At 42.6% G+C, this 22,365-nt stretch overlaps 1 protein-coding gene and 1 pseudogene across 6 annotated transcripts in view; one reads left to right on the forward strand and one right to left on the reverse strand.

Moving 5' to 3' along the window:
• The first annotated feature begins 5,009 nt into the window (after positions 1-5,009).
• LOC148004191 (small ribosomal subunit protein eS28 pseudogene) lies at positions 5,010-5,348 on the forward strand (annotated as a pseudogene).
• A 4,980-nt stretch (positions 5,349-10,328) lies between these two features.
• Glce (glucuronic acid epimerase) overlaps positions 10,329-22,365 on the reverse strand; it is a 65,911-nt gene continuing 53,874 nt past the window's right edge. For all 6 annotated transcript variants that reach the window (NM_001427627.1, XM_087562784.1, XM_087562782.1 and 3 more), the window contains 1 exon segment: positions 10,329-14,119. In NM_001427627.1, the coding sequence (NP_001414556.1) occupies positions 13,095-14,119 (1,025 nt within the window). In that variant the 3' untranslated portion in view covers positions 10,329-13,094.

Below are 22,365 nucleotides of genomic sequence, written 5' to 3' on the forward strand. Positions count from 1 at the left end.
ACTTGACAAGAAGTAATTTAATTTTTGAAACAATTTTTAATGCTTCCTACTTGCCACGCCCAGCCCCCACTCCTATCACTTACAGACCCAGGTTTCTGAAGGTTCTGAACATAGGGGTTGTGGTGGTCTTCTGCAGCCACTCCTTCTCTTCCTCCTGTCTTCCTGTGTGTATATGTATGTGTGTATGCATGTGCATCTGTGTGTATGTAGGTGTGTATGTGTGTGTATATGTGTGTATGTATGTGCATCTGTGTGTATGCATGTGTATGTGTGTGTATATGTGTGTATGCATGTGTATCTGTGTGTACGTAGGTGTGTATGTGTGTGTATATGTATGTGTGTTTATGCATGTATCTGTGTGTATGTATGTGTATGCATATGTGTATATGTATGTGTGTGTATCTGTGTGTATTTAGGTATGTGTATGTGTGTGTTTATGTGTGTATGTGTGTGTATGTGTGTGTGTGTGTTCTCTGTAGGCTCATGCTTACAGGGACCAAAGGGTTAACTTCCTCAGGACACTGTCTACCTTGTTTTTTTTTTTTTTTGTTTTGTTCCCCCCTGCCCCCCGAGCTGGGGACCGAACCCAGGGCCTTGCGCTTGCTCGGCAAGCTCTCTACCACTGAGCAAAATCCCCAACCCCACCTTGTTTTTTGACCAGAATTTGGGGGTTAACCAAGTAGTTCAGGTTGTCTGGCTAGTGAGCCCTGCAGATTCTCCTGTCTCGGCCTCCCTCCTCTGATGTTACAAGGACATACCACTTCGTTCTTTTCTCCATGGGTGCTGGGAATAGAACTCAGACCTCATTCATGCAAGACAAGCACTTTACCAGCTGAGCTATTCCTAGGCCCCAAGTTCATGTTTTTTTTTTTTTTTTTGTTTTTTTTAAGATTTATTTTATTTATTATATATATATATATAAGTACACTGTGGCTATCTTCAGATACACCAGAAGGGGGCATCAGATCTCTTTACAGATGGTTGTGAGCCACCATGTGGTTGCTGGGAATTGAACTCATGACCTCTGGAAGAGCAGGCGGGTGCTCTTAACCGCTGAGCCATCTCTCCAGCCCCCCCAAGTTCATGTTTTAAATATGAAGAGTATAGTGTTTTTTCTTTTAGATTGATTTAAATTTATGTGTATGTGTGGTTTATCTGCATATATGTACATGTATGATGTCTGTGGAGGCCAGAACATTGGATCCTCTGGAGCTGGAGTTACAAATGGTTGTGAGGCACATGTACATGCTGGGAATCAAACCCTTCTGCAGGAATAAATCTCTTAATGGCTGAGCCCTCCCAGCCCTGAATATAATGGCCTTTTACTTGGGTTTGTGGACTCTTCTAGACATCTGGCTGAAAGCGTTGAAAGCCCTAACCACTCTGGGCAGGAAGGGGCAGGAAGTCCCTAAGAATTCTCTCTGGGTACTTTTCTGGCAAAGGTCCCCAGAATCCACAGAGTTCTCCTGGAGGCTGGTCCTGCCTTCCCGCAGGCTGGCTGCCTGGGGCAGAGGTCTCTGCAGAGGTCTAGAGGAATCCACGCCATCAGCACAGGACAGCCTTTTCCTCTCAGTCTATTTAAATTCAATTAGTCATTTGAAAAAAATTAATTCACCATGAGATCTGCTTACAGCGCAGGCAGGTGCCGGGCTGTCACTGGAGGGCTGGGCACATTGATAAGAAGTGGCTGTGCCGACTGAGACTGTGACCCAGACAGAACGCCTCAGCAAACGATTTCTTCCATCTATTCAGAGACTGCTCTGGAGGAGAAAGAGCCCAAGAGGGAGATGGGAATAGCAGCCTAGTGGTAGAAGCCAGCCTGGGAGATTAAGAGGCCAGGCCTCATTCACTCTCACCTCTGCTGCGACCCAGGACCCATTCATGGCCTCTTCTTTTTTTTTTTTTTTTTTTCTTTTTTCTTTTTTCAGAGCTGGGGACCGAACCCAGAGCCTTGCGCTTGCTAGGCAAGCGCTCTACCACTGAGCTAAGTCCCCAATCCCTCATGTCCTCTTCTAATGCTCCTAAGAGGCCCCTGTTGTGCTGTGGGTACCAATGCCAGATGGTGAGGAGGACTTACGAGTGACTTCACATTTTAGTCAGCTCATGGTTCACACTCCAGGGCGGAGTCTGATTCAGGAGCGGAGGAAGAAGAGGGACTGAGAGAAAGAGGGTGGGGAAAGAGCAAGACTGCCTTCTTTACATCGGAATCCCACTTTCTCAACCAGGGCGTGCAAATTCTTCTTTGGAACCCAAGGACAAATCAGGTTCTTATGAGTGGGTCCAGTGTCTTTTGGGTGGATCCAGTGTGCTGGTACTGGAAAGGTCAGATTGAGTTGGGCTCAGTTGAACACCTCTGGAATTCTAGCACTCGGGATGTAGAGGCAGGAGGATGAGGAATTCAAAGTCATCCTTAGCTAGATAGTGAGTTGGTTACCTAGCCTGAGCTACATGAACAACAAAAGGGGGTAGGAGAGGGAGTAGGAGGGACAGAACCAAGAAAAGGATCAGGCTAGCCTAGATTGGTTTGTGAGTTCCCTGACAATATATCCTTACTCTGGCTTCTTCCTGCAGATCGGTTGTGTTCACTGGGCTTGCAGAAGGCTCTGAATTCCCAGAAGGCTATGTACCCTGGGGTTCACTCTAATCTATGGCTGTGACTGAATATTCACCAGCAAACTGTGTGAACTCTGGGTGACAGGTTTGAAGAGAGATGAGAAGCAGCACTGTTAGTCTGATGTTAGCCCCTCCCCTGGTGACACCCCAGTCTGACAGACACAGGACTCCCTGCGAAGAGGAAAAGTGCTCATAACACTTTAGGAACCAAGAGAACAGGAGCAGACGGGTAACCTGCCCAGTGTGGTTATGGGTGTGAGCTCAGAGGCGATCCAGAACCGTTAACCAAAAGGAGGGAAAGGAAACCCAGTCCCTTCTCTCCTTCAGAGCCAAGCCTGAGGCTGACAGGACAAGCTGAGATACAAGATGCACCTCAGGGTCCCCAAATTCCCCGGCTCATTTCTAGACTGAAACAGATGTGAGGGCAGCACTGTCAGCCCGGAGCCCCAGAGCCCCGCCCTTCTCTGGGTCTGTGTGACTGACTGTATGGCTCCTGCTCCTCTACCTAGCGTGTTCCGAGGACAAAGCACAATCTAAGGAAGGACTCTAGGAAGTATGCAGCAGGAACATGCTGTGGAGGTGCCGTAATTCCAACCCCAATCTAAATTTGTAATTTCTTATACTTTCCCCTTCATAGGGCTGGGAGCTAAACCTAAACATCGTGCGCGCTAGGCCAGGGTGCTGCCACTGAGCCACAGGCCCATGGAGACGGCGCCCCCTGCAGGAGCTAGGGAAGCAAGACCCCACCTCCACTTCATCTTGACTTGTTCTACAGATCGAATGTGGGAATTTGTTTGGGATTTCCCACTGTAGTCAATTCAATTCCAGAGAATTTATCTCGCAGATGTTAAAAATGATATCAGGCATCAAATTCAAATGTGCAGTTTGCTCCATATTTGTTAGTAGGCAAGACTTCGGCTTCAGGTCACCCGGGGACGACTGACTGTCCTCTCTAGGCCTCAAAGCAATAGATACCAGGGTTTCTAGATACTAGTGTGTGTGTGTGAGTGTGTGTGTGTGTGTGTGTGTGTGTGTGTGTGTGTGTGTGTGTGTAGGTCAGAGGTTGACCTCCGGTCTCCCTCACCTCTCTCTCTCCTTTCTCTTTTAGAGACAGGATCTTGGAGGCTAGAGAGATGGCTCAGTGGTTAAGATCACTTGATAATTTGCAAAGGGCCTGGGTTCAATTCTCCCCCAACATAGTGGTTTACAACCATATACAACTCCAGTTCCTGGGGATCTGGTGCATGTGAATCTCTAGACACTACTGTGCAGGCAAACACTGATACACATAAAACAAGAATAAACAACTTAAAAAAGTAACACAGACAGGATATCTCCTGAACCTTCAGCTGAACAATTTGACTAGGCTGCCTGGCCAATGAGCCCCAAGGATCCACCTGTCTCTGCCTCTCCAGCAAATTACAGGCCCACACTGCCACACCCAGCTTTATCTAGGATTCAAACTCAGATACTCATGGTTTCTCAGCAAGCCTTTACCAACCGAGTCATCTCTCTAACTCAGTGGTTCTCAACCTTCCGAATACTGAAACCCTTTAATGGAGTTCCTCATGTTGTGTTGACTCCCAACCATAAAATTATTTCCGTTGCTATTTTATACCTCTAAGTTTGCTACTGTTACGAATCATAAATATCCAATATGCAGATTTCTGATATGTGGTCCCCAAAGGGGGCCAAGCCTGTCCTCCTTCAGTTTTATCCCAGAGCAAAACCCCAGGCAGGTACCAGCTCCTCCAACTGGCTCTCAGCTGCCATGAGCCCTGGGCTACCTAACAACACCTGCCTAACCTTTTGCCTCCTGTGGGAGCTGCTGGCTCTGCGCTTCACGGTCCTTTTCTCTGCCTGTTTGCTGCTGTTCCTCCTCATTAATGACTTTTTGCAGTGCTATCATTTTGCAAAATCCCTCTACTCCTGGAGAAGGATTAGCAACTTTGAGTGGCTGCTCCTTAACATTCAGGAAGTGCAGTTTACATATGGGAATGATCAATCACTTGCTCCAGATGGTAAATGTATTTCTTTTCACCAGAAACGGAGCAGCAAACATTCAAATTCATCACCAACACAACATTTAAATTCACATCTATTTCAACCTGACATCCTTAATGGGCTGGTAAAATGGAGATCAGTGTTTTATCCTAGATTGTTGACTGTTTTAAACAGTTTATAAAAATGAGAACTTGGGATTAAAAATTGTTTATTAAAGCCAGGCGTGGTGGCGTGTGCCTTTAATCACTCAGGCAGCAGAGGAAGGCTGATTTCTGTGAGTTCGAGGCCAGCCTGGCCAGCATATTGAGTTTCAAGTCAGCCAGGGCAATATAGTTGAGGCTCTGTCCAAAAGCTGTTAAAAAACAAATCCCACACAAAACACTGAAATTAAGAAAGAAATTCTCTTGTCTGCTAGATTGCTGGCATCATGAATAAGTGCCACATACAGACTACCACACTGGCCAGGGTAACCCAAGTGCCAGCCAGGCTGGACTGGTTTGTAGGACAGTGCACACAGGTTCGTGTGGATTTACCAATGACACCATCTGCAATGTGAAAGGTCCTATGCAAGAGGGTGATGTGCTTACTCTACTGGGGTCAGAAAGAGAGGCTTGTAGGCTGTGCTGATCTTGCTGCTGTGTTCTGGATATCCACCATTTGGCCCATGGGGTGACCTACAACTATTAAAGTATTTGTATTATATGTTAAAGAAAAAGGAAGAAAAATAGCCTGTTTGCAATTTTCAAGTACTTATCTATGTCCTGTGTGCACGTCTGTGTGCACGTCTGTGTGTGTGTGTGTGTGTGTGTGTGTGTGTGTATCTACACATGCACCTGAAATATGGGTAAAAGCCAGAAACTGGTCTCTTCTTCAGTAACTTCCAACCTTAGTTTAGAATCAGGTTCTTTCAGTGAACCTGGAGTTGGATGACTGTCTAGACTGGATGGCCCGGGAGCCCCAGGGATCTCCCTGTCTCTGCCTCCCCAGTGTTAGAATGAGACAGTGGCCACTATGTCCAGCTAATTACATGCATGCTGGGATATAAACTTAGGTCCTCATACGTGCACTGCAAGTGCCTTACTGAGTGAATCATCTCCCCACCCCCTCTGTGGCTGTGTTCAAAATAAAAATGTAGTCATTTATGTTGGCATATTTTAAATTTTTCTTTTAAAAATATTTGGTTTTAATTTGTGTGCTATACCATGTGTGTGGGGATGTTCTTGAAGGCTGGAGGGATGGGATCCTCTGGATCTGGAGGCACAGGCAGTAGTGAGCTGGGAATTGTTTTGAAAGAGTAGCATTTACTCTTAGCCAGGGAGCCATCTCTCCAGCCCTAAAATTCATTGGAAAAACATGTATCTTATTAAAGTTACGTATCATATTATACACGTTTTACCTACATCTATGTAAGCACACCACTCGCGTGTATAAGATTCCCAAGAACAGGAGTCATGGATGGTTATGAGGCACCATGTGGGTGCTGGGAATTGAACTCAGGTCCTCTGGAAGAGCAAGAAGTGCTCTTAACTGTTGAGTTTTCTGTCCAGTATGAGACGTTTAAATTACATGCATATGTGTGTCTGAGCATATGCAAGTATGTGTGAGTGCAGTGCCCTCAGAGGTCAGAAGAGGGCATCAGAGAACTGGAATCACAGGTGAGCTACCTGACTTGTGTGCTGGGAACTGAACTCAGGTCCTTGGCAAGAGCAGTGTGTACTTTTGACCACTGAGCCATCTCTTCAGTTTCTAATGGCACATTTTTAAAACATCCCTTTTGCCTTGTTTACAAACAAAACATTCCTCTTAAGAACAGTGTGATTTCCAGCCAGAATACAGCAAATACAGAGGTGAATGCCAGCAGCAAACCACTGAACTGAGAACGGGACCCCCGTTGAAGGAATCAAAGAAAGGACTGGAAGAGCTTGAAGGGCCATGAGACCCCATATGAACAACAATGCCAACCAACCAGAGCTTCCAGGGACTAAGCCACCACCTAAAGACTATACATGGACTGACCCTGGACTCTGACCTCATAGGTAGCAATGAATATCCTAGTAAGAGCACCAGTGGAAGGGGAAGCCCTTGGTCCTGCTAAGACTGAACCCCCAGTGAACTAGATTGTTGAGGGGAGGGCGGTAATGGGAGTAGGATGGGGAGGGGAACAACCATATAGAAGGGGAGGGGGAGGGGTTAGAGGGATGTTGGCCCGGAAACTGGGAAAGGGAATAACAATCGAAATGTAAATAAGAAATACTCAAGTTAATAAAGAAAAAAAATACCCAAAGGAGGGGCTGGAGGGATGGCTCAGTGGTTAAGAGCACTGACAGCTTTTCCAGAGGTCCTGAGGTCAATTCTCAGCAACCACATGGTGGCTCACAACCATCTGTAATGGGATCTGATGCCCTCTTTTGGTGTCTCTAAGGATAGCTACAGTGTGTTCATATAAATAAAATAAAATAAAAATATATCTTTTAAAAAATAACCGGGGCTGGAGAGATGGCTCAGTGGTTAAGAGCACTGACTGCTCTTCCAGAGGTCCTGAGTTCAAATCCCAGCAACCACATGGTGGCTCACAACCATCTGTAATGGGATCTGACGCCCTCTTCTGGTGTGTCTGAAGACATCTACAGTGTACTCACATACATTAAATAAATAAATTTAAAAAAAAAAGAGCACTGACTGCTCTTCCAAAAAAAAATAGCCAAAAAACAAAAACAAACAAAAAACAAAAACAAAAACCAATGTGATTTCTTCTGGACAGTACTAGAGAGAGTCCATTCTATTTCTTCTTCACAGTGAGATTCATGCCCCCACCCCCATTACTTAACTTCTCTGGGGTCTGTGGATTATAGGATGGCTATCCTTTATGGTTAGTATCCACTTATGAGTGAGTACATACCATGTTTGTCCTTCTGGGTCTGTGTTACCTCACTCAAGATGATCTTTCCTAGTTCATCAATTTGCCTGCAAATCTCATGATGTCATTTTTTTCTTTTTCTTTTTTAAGCTGAGTAATGATTCATTGTGTAGACATACCACATTTTCTTCATCCACTCTTTGGTCCAGGGTCATCTAGGTTGTTTCCAGTTTCTGGCTATTACAAATAAAGCTGCTATGAACACAGTTGAGCAAGCGTCCGTGTGGTATGGTGATGCATCCTTTGCCAGGAGTGGTATAGCTGGGTTTTAAGGGGGGGTCAATTCCTAATTTTCTGAGAAACTGACATATTGATTTCTAAAGTGGCTGGGGATGGGAACAGGAGGGATCAGGTATAGGGAGGATGGAAGTAGGGAGCACTGTGAGAGACAACTGGAATCAGGGTTGGGGCCATCTCTGGGATGAACTAAAACCTAGTTCAATGGAAACTCATAGACATCTGTGAGGGTGACCCTAAGACTCCTAGCAATGGGGGGGGGTAGGAAGCCTGAACTGGACATTTCCTATAACTAGGCAAGACTTCTAGTGGAGGGACTGGGACACCAACATAGCCACAAAACCTTAGATTTATAATTTGTCCTGCCTAGAAGATGTGCTGGGATAAAGGTGGTGTAGAAATTTTAAGAGAAGCCAACCAATGGCTAGTCCAGCTTGAGACCCATGCCAAGAGAGGGAGCATAACCTGATGCTGCCTGGAGGGCCAGGAACCTGAGGCTAGATAGCCTACAGATGTAGGATAAAGCCAAACATGACTGGTAAAAGAAAAAAAAAAGTCAATGAAATGATAGCTAATGATATTCCCCAGCCCAATTGTCATCAGAGAGGCTTCATCCAGTAACTGATGGAAAAAGTAGAGATTCAAGCAGAGCTTGGGGAATCCTGCATTTAGAGGAGGAAGGATTGTAGGAGCCAGAGGGGTCAAGGAAACCACAATAAAACCCACAGAATCAACTAATCTGGACATATAGGGGCTCACATAGCCTGAACTGCCAACCAGGGAGCCTGCATGAGACTGACCTAGGTCATCTGCATGTATGTTTCAGTGATGTAATTTGGTCTTCTTAACAGAGGGAGCTGTGACTTTGACTCTATTACCTGCCTTTGGCACCCCTTCCTCCTCTGTTGCTTCATCTAGCTCTAATTAAGGAAAGGAGGTGCCTCCTCTTGCTGCAACTTGATATACTCTTGCTGGTTGGTATTGATAGGAGACCCACCTCTTTCCGAGGAAAGGAGGAGTGTGTGTGGGGGGATTGGAGGGAAGGACTGGAAGGAGGGAGGGGAAACTTTGGTCTAGATGTTTAAAAAAAAAATAGAAAATCTGCCCATTTGTGTTTTCTAAGCACCTGAGTTGGGACTTTCAGTGATTATCAAATGATCATTCTGTGTTCTGTGTGGTTATTATGGGTTGAACTGTGATACCTTGCCCCTAAATTGGCATGTTAAAGTCTTAAGCCTCAATATATCAAAATATGGTATGTGGAGATACTTATAAAAAACAGGGTCATAGGAATAGTCCTTAATCCAGTGGGACTAGACTCCTTATGAGATTAGGACTCAGACAACATAGGTAGACAGCCACGTGAAGATACGGGAAGAAGACAGAAAGAAGGAAAGGCAACTTCAAAAGAAACTGACCCTACCTACAACTTGATTTTAGAGAGTTCTCATTTCTGGAATTGAGAATGTGAATTTCTGCTGCTTAAGCTACCCTGGCCTGTGGTGTTTAGTTACAGTAGTCCTAGTGGATGAAAAAATGTACCTCTGCGGACCACTTCCTCAACAGTGGAGACACTACTACTATTCATGAGGCCTCCACTGTTATAAGCCACAGAAACCGAATCTAGCCAACGTCAGCACACAGGGGATGATGTAAATACACACAGAGAACCGGAGTGGAATCCCACTGCTCTCTGAATGCACTGCATCCAGGGCTTGGAGCCTTGCCAAGATTGGTTTTTCACCTTTGCTTTTCTTTTTACTTCAGCCTACAAGTTCTAACTCAATTTTGGATTCTTGCTGGAGAGACTGAGTGGCTTGGCTACTGGCACGACTGTCCAGCACCCAGGCAGGAAAGAAGTGCTCTGCAGGTATCAAAGACCTCTGTGGTTTGGAGGACCTGTACCTCAAGGGCAATGAAAAAATGAGTATGAGATTCATTGTCAACTCTTAATTTTGTCACACATTGCAAAATCAAAGCAAGAGTAGTCTGTGACTCACTCTGGTCCAAGACTGCTTGTGACCACACAGCTGTTCCTCAACTAGGGTGGAAGGCAAGGAATAGCTTCTAAGAAAGAGGTACAGCCTCATGCTGAGACCTGCATGGCCACTGAAAGCTAACAGCTGACTGATCAACTGGAGTCCAGCATAGATTTGTGTGGGGAATTTAGTAAAATGAAGCCATAGAGACTATGAGGCAGTGCTAGTCATTCTAAAGAGGCTAGAACAGAAAGACAACCGACAGCATGGAACTCTCAGATGGTAACCAGGCAGAACATGCTCACACCCAGCTGGGGTACCTGAGTGTTGGCTTGAGTTGCCCTTTCCCTACTTCCACTTGTCCTCATCCTAGAGCCCCAACATGGGTTTCAGTTCCTACAGTGCAGCACTTTATTTTACGAACCTGTCCCGTGTACTCTAGTTCTTCTACAAACTAAGGTTCCTGTGAGATACTTTGGTTCCCTGTCTTCAGTTTCAACAAGAAATATTGGTCAAATGCTTGCTGGGTTCACATAATCACAAACTAAGCAGAAAAAGGAGAGACATACCCAAGTACATTTCTTTTTGAGATAAAAACTTTATTTTACAATTTTATAAAGCAGCTTTACATTAAGCACAAACAACCCATTTAACTTTGTATAGAAACAAAAAATACCTTTCCATTTGAAAAAATCAAGTTTTGCTGTATATAAAACTAACATGTGCACATTGTGCTTGAACTGCAAAGGCTGTACAGCTTTACAGAGGACCACCCTGCAGAAGGGCATCCGGTAAACACATTATTGCATATTTGACACATGGCATATACCCCACATGTACAATGGAGAAGCAAGGAAACAATCACAAGAACAAAGCAGCAGCTTTTGGTAAGAGTCTGTACACTAACAAAGACAGAGGCCTGCATCTGGAGGGTGCGGTGTCACTTCTGCACTTGCTCACAGATGCTGTGTGGTTCTTGAATGAAGCTGTTATATACAGTAACTCCTAAAGGGTCAAATTTGCCCTTTGCTAGAAACTTTTGGCTGTTTTACTACTGAAATGGCAAAAGATTCAACATGGAAGCTAACTCAGATAAGTGAACCAAACCATTACCTTTAAAGAAAAAAGTTAAAGAGTCACAATAAAAATTTAAAATACCCTCCCCATTCTCTCCATACTCAGGATAAGTAAACACATGATTTAAAAACCTAGGAAACTTTGAAGTTTTCTGGAAGCAAAATTGCATGGGTCCCAGGCAGTGTTCCTTCACACATGCCCGGTTCTCCCACCTGTCAACATGCAGTGGATCCCCACCTCACAGGCAGACTTCCTGCAGCCAGAGTCTCATTCTGTTAACCGCCAAGTGACAACAGAGGCATCCTCATGTCTGACAAGCCAAGCACTGACAGTGCTATCACAGGCTCTGTGTGACCTCTTAGGGAATTCTGGGATCACAAACAAGTCAAGTGGCTGTTGCAATGTGGAAGGCAGTGGAAATGCAACAGCAGTGAACTGCCATCTCTACCTCAGAAACAGAAACAGAAACAAAAAGGACAACCACATTGGTAAGGCACTGGTGTTTGTCACAAAAATCAGTTCCAGGATTCACTGACTCCTCTCATCTGAAGACCAGTATGCAAACAGAAAGCAGAATTGGGAGCACTCCAGTGACAAATCTGTAGTGAACAGTGTTCCCAGGTGGGCAAGCTTGTTTTGAACATAGGTACTGAAAAAGGGAGTCTTCGTTTTTATTGCTGAGACAAAATGTGCATGTTCAGATGTTGCTGAAACACCTAGTGTGTGAGAACCAGAGGTAAAAACTGGGGAACCTAATGACCACGCTAGTTATGTTGTAGGTAAAATTAAGGTGTGGTCATATAAACCGGGAGTCTAAGTTTACTTCTCAACAGTTTAATATTGTCTTCAGTACAGACCTTCTTTCCAGCCTTTGATGTTAATGTAGTTTACATATGTATCATTATGTATACATGTGCGTGCGCGTTTATGCACTCCAGTTTTCAACAGCACTTTTTAGCTGAATTCAGTAGAAGTACAATGTGTGTGGGTGGATCATCCACCCCATCTTAAACGTGCATCTGACCAACAGCATGGATAAGCTCCACTGTTTGTCCCTAGAAAGTGTGAGGCTCATGTTACCCAATTGTCTCCATATTATCACACCCTTAAACAAATACCAGAGCAAAACCAATCCCTGTTGCTTTTATCTAATGCCTGAAGCCTTACCACAGACACTGTCCATAGCATGAGGACTCTGACAGATCTGATGGCACACAGACAGCAGACATAGTAAGTAGCATCTCTTCTGTTTCAATGCTGGAATCATTTAAAATTAAGCTTCAGAGAAATAGTGAGGACAGAAACCATGACGTGAAAAGCAATGGGGACAACCCAGGCATGGAAAACTTTACTGTGACTCCTGAACATGACACTTAACCCAGTACTTTTCTTTTATGGAGGAAGTACCAATGGTTAGTTTCAAACTGTTAAGTCTGTCACAAATTTAGGCTTATAATATTCTGAGTAATGTCCTCTCAACAGACAGAACTACTAAAGGACAGTATGAAATGAATGAAGTGCAACCTTCTAGACAGTGACGAAGACAAACTGCACTGGAGCAGAGGTGGGAAGACGATTATCAAACTTTTACTGATTGTAGACCAAGTTTCATAAAACATAGCATGTCTGTAATTTCTTGTGCAGTCAACAAGTTTCATTTTAGTTGTGCTTATGTATATGACCGTGAAACCTGAACACGGGCTGTGTTTAGATATACATAGTTCAAGAAAACCATAATTCAAAATATTTTCCATATATAATTGAACAAATGCTCACTCCCTCTCAAGAAATGAATCTACAGGAAAGAAACACTTTTAAAAAAGAGTCCACGATCCAGGCTATATGCATGTGTTTCCTGCAGCACAGCACACTGATTTCTAAGCCTGCTTTCAGTACAAATATAAATAATCACATTTTAAAAGCACTCCATGCTAAGGTTTAGGTAAGTGCTAGGCAGCAGTGACTTCCCAGCATCTTCCCAAGACTGAGAGACTGCATGGAGGCCTACATGAGGAGCAGGGCGGAGGTCACATCTGTGCTCAGTGCACTGACCAAGCACTCTCCTCGCCTACCTTTCTAAGCACCTGACCCATGGAATGCAACTGTTTCAGAAGACTAACTTTAAGGGTCTCTTCTCACAGTGCTGTGACTCACAAACCCAGAACACACCGCATTTAAAAATGTGCAACGTGCTGCTGAACTCTGCCGCTGACACAGCTCAGCCCTGGAGCTCAGAAGAGGCTGGAACGCACTTTTGGTTTTGAGCTCTAGTTGTGCTTTGCCCTACTGCCTTTAAGGTAGCTTTTCCACCTCTTGACAAATTCTTTGAAGATTGGGGACTCGTCGATGGTGCTGAGCAGCTGCAGCTGGTTGATGTGGGTGGTGTGATAGTCCCAGCGGGCCAGGTTGGGAGCAATGCCAAGCATGAAGTGGCGGAGGTCATAGATGGTTCCGGAGCCAGTATCATACAAGGGCAGCATGGCTTTAAGAGATTCCATGCCGCGCTCATACAAGGACCTTGCTTCTTTCCCAAGCTTCTCTCCTGCTGTTTCTTTTAGGTCATACAGCCCAATCAGAGAATACATAAAGCCATTTAAAACAAAAGAGCTAGGTGTAGTTGGATATTCTTCATACCAGTCATGTTTATTCATGAACACGGCTTTAACTCCATGCTGCTCTGACAGAAACTTGTATGGGGCTGTTGCCCTTAAAGCTGAATTGAGGAATACATAGTCTTTTGTTAGAAGGTAGGCCCTGACTAAGGTAGAGATGGCTTGCCCTTGTGCCATGGCAGAGTACCATCCTGGCTCTAAAGATTTAAACCCTTCCCCTAACTTCCGGGTCACCATAATTGGCCAGCCACCTTTCTCATCCTGGTTCCTCACTAGCCAGTCACTAGCAGCAAAGAATGCAGCCATGTGGGCTGTGGTTGAGATGGTAATGTTGTCCAGGAACCCCTTCCCCTTTGCAATCAACCTAACCACTTTTTTGGGCATGATTTTGGTTGGCTTGACAGCTTTTGTGTTAGAAAGGCCCACTCCTTTCCTGAGGTCAGTGACCAGGTCCCTGGTAACTGTACTCCATGAAGTCCTGGGCCCAATGCCGTAGTATATGTCCCTGTCTTTAAAAGCAATTAGCTGGGTATTTGAGACATAGTGCACAGTGAAGAGCTGATTCTTGTCTGTGGTCTCCAGAACCACAGACACACTTCCGTTTGTTAAGAACTTGAGGTCGAATGAGATAATGAAGTCCTTTGTATTTCCCAGCTGCAAAGACACACCCTCACCGGCTTCTGTGGGGACAGACCAAGTTCTGGTTAGAATAAAAGTATCTTTATACTTTAGTTATAGTTTATTCTGGACAACTACTGACCACACAAAATTAACTCCACAAATTTAATGATGGCTTCTCCTTACCTTTGGAAAGGATTCTGAGCAAATAACTAAGAATTGCTGATAAAGTTGTCCTTTCTAGACCTGATGCCAACTGATGAAGACTCACTGATTATTCTAATACACTTATTCCATAAAAGAGAGAAAAAATAGCCAAAAGCTGATTCAATGCATATTATTACAAGAGAGCTAAAGTTTTAGATAAAATGGCTATGTATAAAATTTCACTTCTAATGCAGTTTGTATTTGCTCCTTATATTCTGTGTCCCACGTTTCCGACCTTACTTGGTGCCTGCTTAGCTGTGAGCATGCTTTGTCTTACTCCACTGCACAGATGTGTAACTGAGACACAGGTAAGAAACCTGCCAAATACAAAGGCAGAATCCAGAATGTCCAGTCTGGGTCTTAATTTGATGTTGAAAATGGCCATATAGGAGGACCAGCAGTCTCAATTATCCTGGACCCCTGAGATCCTTCAGACACTGGATCACCAACCAGACAGCATATACCAGCTGATATGAGGCCCCCAACACATATACAGCAGAGGACTCCCAGGTCTGGACTCAATCAGAGAAGATGTACCTAATTCTCAAGAGACTGGAGGCCCCAGGGAATTTAGAGGTCGTAGGGTGGGTGGGGTGGGGACATCCTCGTGGAGATGGGGTAGAGTGGGGGAGGTGAGGTGGCATGGGATGTGGAACGGTTGGAGGGTGAACCAGGAGGGGAATAAAATCTGGAATGTAAAAGTAAATAAAAAATATTTTAAAAAAGAAAATGATGTTTATTCTTTATATTCTCTGGAACTGTGAACAAAATTACTGGACATTAAACAATGGGCTTATGTAGAAGATAAAAGAAGGAAAGGGGTTAAAAACAGAGGCTCTGAAAAGGCAAAACAGACCTTTCCAAGTCCCAGTTTCAAGAGTTAGCAGAGACAACATTATCTTTGCAGTATAATTTTGAGTTTAAAAAAGACGGTGGTGGGGCTGGGGATTTAGCTCAGTGGTAGAGCGCTTACCTAGGAAGCACAAGGCCCTGGGTTCGGTCCCCAGCTCCGAAAAAAAAGAACAAAAAAAAAAAAAAAAAAAAAAAAAGACGGTGGCTTAGAACAGTGACAAATGATGGTGACTCTTGCCACCTACTGATTACCACATGCTAATAAAATGGTAAACTCTGTTTTATCTATCAAACTATGAAGTACGGAATTTCTCTTGTATAGCCAGAGTACAGTGATGGTTGGCTCTTAGCAGGATGACCATTTGAATGATGCTCACCTAATAGCCACCAAGACACTGTGCATAGTAAAACCAGATATCAGCAAGGATAGTGCCCAGAAGCACACAAACATTGCAGAAATAAATGATACTTGCAGCACAAACTTTAAAACATCAAAGGGAAATAGGAATATCTATTTCCCAAACACACCCACATACAAACTGTCAGTTGGTCCTAAGACTGGTAAATAAGGATTATTTCTGTTTTAAAGACCTGCAGGTTCTGTGAGGTTAAACAGCTACAGCGGCGCCTATAGTCCAGGTTTCTGGGCCCAAGTACCAAGAAGGAAAACAAATGATGCAGAAAATATATGCTCAGAAGAATACTCAGCAGAGGTTCCTTCCCTCAGACCTAGCCATGAAAGCAGGTCTCTGCTGCTACCAGTCCTTGAGAGGATATTCAGGAGCAAAGACCAGATCAGCCTGGACGGCATCAGCATGTGGAGTCAAAGCACATGCTGGATTCCACAGTATACACCAGAATAAACATGGCCCAAAGCTCTTAATGACTTCATCTGATAATGAAAATTATTATGGAAATTGTATTAAGAATGAGAACATCTTAGCTGACTTACAAATCAAATAATGCCTGGGTGATATTTTAAAAATTGACCACAATAGTAAGAACTTAGTTTTATCTGTCAAGATGTCAGCAGGTGTGCTCTAACTAGTACTCTCCTCCTTTGCAGTAAAGTGAAATCTGGAGCTTGAGTTCAACTACCTGAGACACTGCAGGATTCTGAACTGACACACGCATCTCACAGGATTGAGTTACACTCGGCACAGTAGACTCTGATGTCTCTCTCTCTCTCTCTCTCTCTCTCTCTCTCTCTCTCTCTCTCTCTCTCTAGTTTTTTAGTGATACCTCATTCATCTGCTATCACTAAGTATTACATCTATTCTGGCAGACTGGGGACAATGCCCCATCTTTAAAGTTCAGATGAAGGGAAGCTGAAATCCATTTCCCCCCAGAATTCTGTTCTAATTTTTCATTTTATTTATAAAAATTGAATTAAGTGACATAGTCTAGTCAATCCTCTTATTATATCTTAATATACCACATGAGTCCAAAGGATTCAGTAATGAATGAACTTTTCAAAAGGTCTGATTATTAAATTTTATAAATCCATAACACTAACAAAAGGGCTTTGAGACACAAAGGATCGATAAGAAGTCATAGTCCTCAACCAGTCAACAACTGGAGTCTTCCCCGCAATGATAGGAAATAGTCTTTCAACGTCCTCCTTTTAGCCATACTTGTGAAGTCATATAATCTGCCAGACTACAGTGGCGTCTGAGTGGTAGAATATGGGTTGGTGTGGTAAACAGAAAATACAGCAGACGGTGCTCTCCTTAGAACACCTGCTGTCTGGGGTCTCCTTTCCAATCTACTAACAGAAGTTTTGACTTCCCTGCTATTTGGAATCCCATAAGCCCATGGACCCTATTTTCTGTGCAGTTATTTTTCAGGAGCTACTAAAACTTTCTGTTTGGTCTAGACGTACCAAACATACGTGTACATTAACAAAGGAGGGCAAACACACTGCCAATTATTCTCTATTTTGACACTAAAAGCACCATCACCAAAACCAAACAGAAGACTAAAACTGTATCAAACTATAAAGCAATCAACTAAATGAAAAGAAGAAAAATAAAAAAACAGGAGGAAATATCTGTATATTATAGATTTGAGAAGGGGTTAACATCCATGATATATAAGGAACTCAACAGAAAACAAAAGCAATAAGGTGAAGAATTATTTAATTAATTTGGGATTAATTAATATATCCAAAGTCAGGATATATGCAAAGGTGTCCATCCCTTATCCCAAATGAAGTACAAACAAAACCATAGGAAAACAACAGCCACCATACATTAGGACTATCAAGGGAAGCATGAACACTAACCGAGGTCTGCAGCAGATGCGTGGAAAAGGATCTTTGTGCATAATGTAAATTGGTATAGCCATTACAGCATTGTATAATGGATCCCTCCAAACTAAAGCCAGAACTCGGTGAACCAGGAATCCCACTTCTGGGTCTACACTCATCAAAAGAGACAAAATTACCATTTCAAAGAGGTATGTTGGTGACAGATAGCCCATGTTCATTGAAAGATTAGTAGAAATAGCCAAGACATGGAAACAACATGTGTGTGGCAATAGGTGAATGGATAATGTGTGTTTGTAATTTTCAGTTGTAAGGAGAAAGAAACCCTGCCATCTGAGAGCTAATGCTTATGAAACTGGTCACAGAAAGGCAGACACTGTATATGGTTGCAGATTGCTACTATACTCTATATATATACTATGTATATAGTATATATATAATATATACTATATTAAATATTATAAGTAATTAGTAAGAAAGCTGGACTAATAGAAATAGACTGGTGTATTCAGAAACTAGAAAATGGAGGAAATAGGGAGATGGAGGCCAGCGAATACAAGTTTTCAGACGCCTGACGTATACCATGGCAAACTACGGCTAATACTGCATCCTACACTTAAAGTACGCTGACATTTTCCACACTCTTAACAACACACACACCAACTTATGAGGTAATAGATTTGTAAATCATCTTTTGTTTTCATATAATTAAACAAAGTTTATTATTTTTAACTATGTCTTTGTATCTGGGCTTGTGTATGTGAGTGCAGGTGCCAAGGGAGGCTAGTGGCCATCAGATCCAGATCTCCTAGAAGTGCAGTTATAGGTGGCTGTGAGCCACCTGGCATGGGTGTTGAATTCCAGCTCTGTATAAACTACCTATCTTGATCTTGGTAACCAATTTCCACCATGTATATCCTTCAAAACATCATATTGTATGCCCTAATTATATACAAATTCATTTGTAAATTACACTCAGTAAAGCTAGGAAAACAGAACAGTCTTTAAGTCTGTATCCTTACATAAAGCTACTATCATTTATTTAATCATTGTCAACATGTTTGCTACATCAGATGAGAAACAGCCTTACTCAACCCTGGATGAAGTAGAAAAAATGGTGGGAACCCTGAGAGAAAACAGCTAAACAGGAGAGAGAGGAGGAGAGGTCATGAAAATAGAAGGAAAAGAATGCTTTGGGAAAGCTAATTACAAGCATGAGGTTCTAAATCATTCAATTTTAAAATTTAGATGATTTTCTAGACATATACTACGTACCAAAGTTAAATCAAGATCAGGTAAACTATCAAGTAGTCCCATAACCTCTAAGGAAATAGAAATAGTCACAAAACTTCCCAACCAAAAAAGGTCCAGGGTCAGATGGTTTTAGTGCAGAATTCTACCAGACCTTCAAAGAAGAGCTAATACCAATACTCCTTAAACTATTCCATAAAATGGAAACAGAAGGAACACTACTTAATTCATTCTATGAAGCCATAGTTGCTCTTGTACCTAAACCATACAAAGTCCCAACAAAGAGAACTAATCTTGCTTATGAATATCGATGCAAAACTACTCAATAAAATTCCTGCAAACTGAATACGAGAACACAACAAAATCCAAAATCATTATTCACCACGATTAAGTAGGCTTCATCCCAAAGATGCAGGTATGGTTCAGTATACGGAAATCCATCAATGTAATACACTATATAAACAAACTTTAAGAAAAAAAGCCACATGATCATCTCATTAGATGCTGAAAAAGCCTTTGACAAAATACAATACCCTTCCCCTTCATGTTAAAAGTCTTGTAAAGAGTAAAAATTCATGGCACATACCTAAACATAATAAAAGCATTATATAGCAAACCCACAGTCAACATCAAATTAAATGGAGAATCTAGAAGCAATCCCACTAAAATCTGGGACAAGACAAGGTTGCTCATTCTCTCCCTATCTATTCAATATAGTACTGGAAGTTCTAGCTAGAGCATTTAGACAACAAAAGAGGATCGAGGGGATAGAAATTGGAAAGGAAGAAGTCAAAGTATCACGATTTGCAGATGATATGATGGAATACATAACTGACTCCCAAAATTCTACCAGAGAACTCCTACAGATGATAAACAACTTCAGCAAAGTGGATGGATGTAAAATTAATTCAAAACAAATCAGTAGCCTTCCTTGACACAAATGATAAACAGACTGAGTAAGAAATTGGGGAAACAACACTCTTCACAATAGACACAAAGAGTATAAAATATCTTGATGTAACTCTGACCAAGTAAGTGAAAGATCTGTATAACATGAACTTCAAATCCCTGAAAAAAGAATTTGAAGAAGACCTTGAAAGATGGAAAGATACTCATGGATTGGCAGAATAAACATAGTGAAAATGGCCATCTTACCAAAAGCAATCTACGGATTCAATACAATTCCCATTAAAATTCCAACACAATTCTTCACAGACACGGAAAAAGCAATTCTCAACTTCATTTGGAAAAACAAAAAATCCAGGATAGCCAAAACAATTCTCAACAATAAAAGAACTTTTTTTTTTTTAAGATTTATTTATTTATTATATACGAGTACACTGTAGCTGTCTTCAGATACACCAGAAGAGGGCATCGGATCTCTTTACAGATGGTTGTGAGCCACCATGTGGTTGCTGGGATTTGAACTCAGGACCTCTGGAAGAGCAGTCGGTGCTCTTAACTACTGAGCCATCTCTCCAGCCCATAAAAGAACTTCTGAGGGTGGGGGGAAATCACCATCCCTGACCTCAAACTGTACTACAAAGCAATAGTGATAAAAACGGACAGGTTGATCAATGGAGTAGAATTGAAGACCCAGAAGTAAACCCACACACCTATGGACACTGGATCTTTGACAAAGACGCCAAAAACATATATTGGAAAAGAGAAAGCATTTTCAATAAATGTTGCTTATCTAACTGACAGTTTGTATATAGGAGAATGAAAATAGATCCATCTTTATCACCCTGCACAAAGCTCAAGTCCAAGTGGATCAAGGACCTCAACATAAAACCAGATACACTGAATCTAATAGAAGAGAAAGTGGGAAAGAGCCTCAGACTCATTGGCATAGGAGGAAATTTCCTGAACAGAACACCAATGGCTAGGCTATAAGATCAACAACTGATAAATGGGACTTCCCGAAACTGAAAAGCTTCTGTAAGGCAAAAGACCACCATCAATGGGACAAATCAGCAACCTACAGACTGGGAAAAAAAAATCTTCACTAACCCCACATCTGACAGAGGACTAATACCCAAAATATAAGGAACTCAAGAAGCTAACCTCCAAAAAGACCAAATAACCCAATTAAAAATGGGGTATAGAACTAAACAGAGAATTCACAATAGAAGAATACTGAATGGCCAAGAAGCACTTAAAGAAATGTTCAACGTCCTTAGTCATTAGAGAAATGCAAATCAAAACCACCCCGAGATTCCACCTTATACCAACCAGAATGGCTAAAGAGGATCAAAAGCTTAAGTGACAGCACATGCTGGCAAGGATGTGGAGAAAGAGGTGCACTCCTCCATTGTTGGTGGGACTGCAAACTGGTATAACCACTCTGGAAATCAATCTGGTGGTTCCTCAGAAAATCAAGAGATAGTTCTACCTGAACATCCAGCTATACCACTCTTGGGCATATACCCAAAAGATGCCCCACCATACCACAAGGACATGTGCTCCACCATGCTCATAGCAGCCTTATTTGTAATACCTAGAAGCTAAAAACAGTCCATGTCGAAAGAGAGCCAGGTATGCTGGCGCATGCTTGCAATTTCAACATTGGGAGAGAAACAGAAAGATTAAGAGTTCAAGGTTATCCCATCCTCAACCACAGAGTGAGTCTGAGGCCAGCTAAGGTCACAACTCTACCATCCATCCATCCATCCATCCATCCATCCATCCATCCATCCATCCATCCACCCACCCACCCACCCACCTATCCATTCGTATAAATAGACATCTGTGTGTGTGTGTGTGTGTGTGTGTGTGTGTGTGTGTGTGTGTGTATCAATTTTAAGGAAATTATTATTTAGTAATAAAGAATAGGTTGCAGACATAAAATGGTCAGCACCAAGTGTGTAATGTTTTTCAGGCAGGGTCACATTGTGCAGTCTAGGCTGCTCTGGTACTCCTGTTTGGCTCTGCTTCCTAAGTGTTGGGATCATAGGCACACTAGTACATCTTGCTTACAAAATAGTTCTTTGCTCAAGATGGATTTGTTCCCTTGGAAAAAGCAAACTCCTTTGGGAGTTAAAAACAAGAAAGATGACTCCCTAGTTCCCCAGAGCTTTAGCTCGCTTACATCCATGCTTTTAAGACAAGTCTCAACTTCTCAACAATGATGCCTTGGATTATTTTCCACAAAACTGTATTTTCCAAACATCTTCAAGCCTCATAGCCATGCTTCAATGATGCCACCTTACTTCTTTGATTTTAGTTCTCATGTAGCTGCAATCATTCTCCCTCATCCTTATAGTGTAACTCCCACAATAACATGTGCATGCCATTCCCAGCTAACAGACTATACCAACAGAGAGCAACTGAGTAGTTATATCCTTCCAACAACAAGGCTGCCAAAAGTTCTTTGTGAGCTTGACACCCGCTCCCCTCAACGATCTATCTCTAACAACTGTCCACTGAATGAATGACAGGCTAAGGGGAAGATCCCTCCTTGCATGATTTGTGAGTCTACCTTTGAATTCAGCAAGGCATCAGTGGAATCTGTTTCTGTTAACAGGACAGAACCAGACCATTCAGACACTCTAGGAGATTGAATGAAAGGTACACTTTTCTGCCAGTATCTAGACAACACTACTGATGTAAAATGAAACTCCTTGGATTTGCAAACATTCTTTTGCTTCATGTAATAATTTCCTGCTGCAAAACAATAGTTAGAAAACAACTATTCTTAAGCATTTCCTTGTACCCTTTCACCCAACCATG

The sequence above is a fragment of the Rattus norvegicus genome, chromosome 8 (assembly GCF_021556685.1).
Source record: "Rattus norvegicus strain SHRSP/BbbUtx chromosome 8, alternate assembly SHRSP_T2T, whole genome shotgun sequence".
NCBI lineage: Eukaryota > Metazoa > Chordata > Mammalia > Rodentia > Muridae > Rattus > Rattus norvegicus.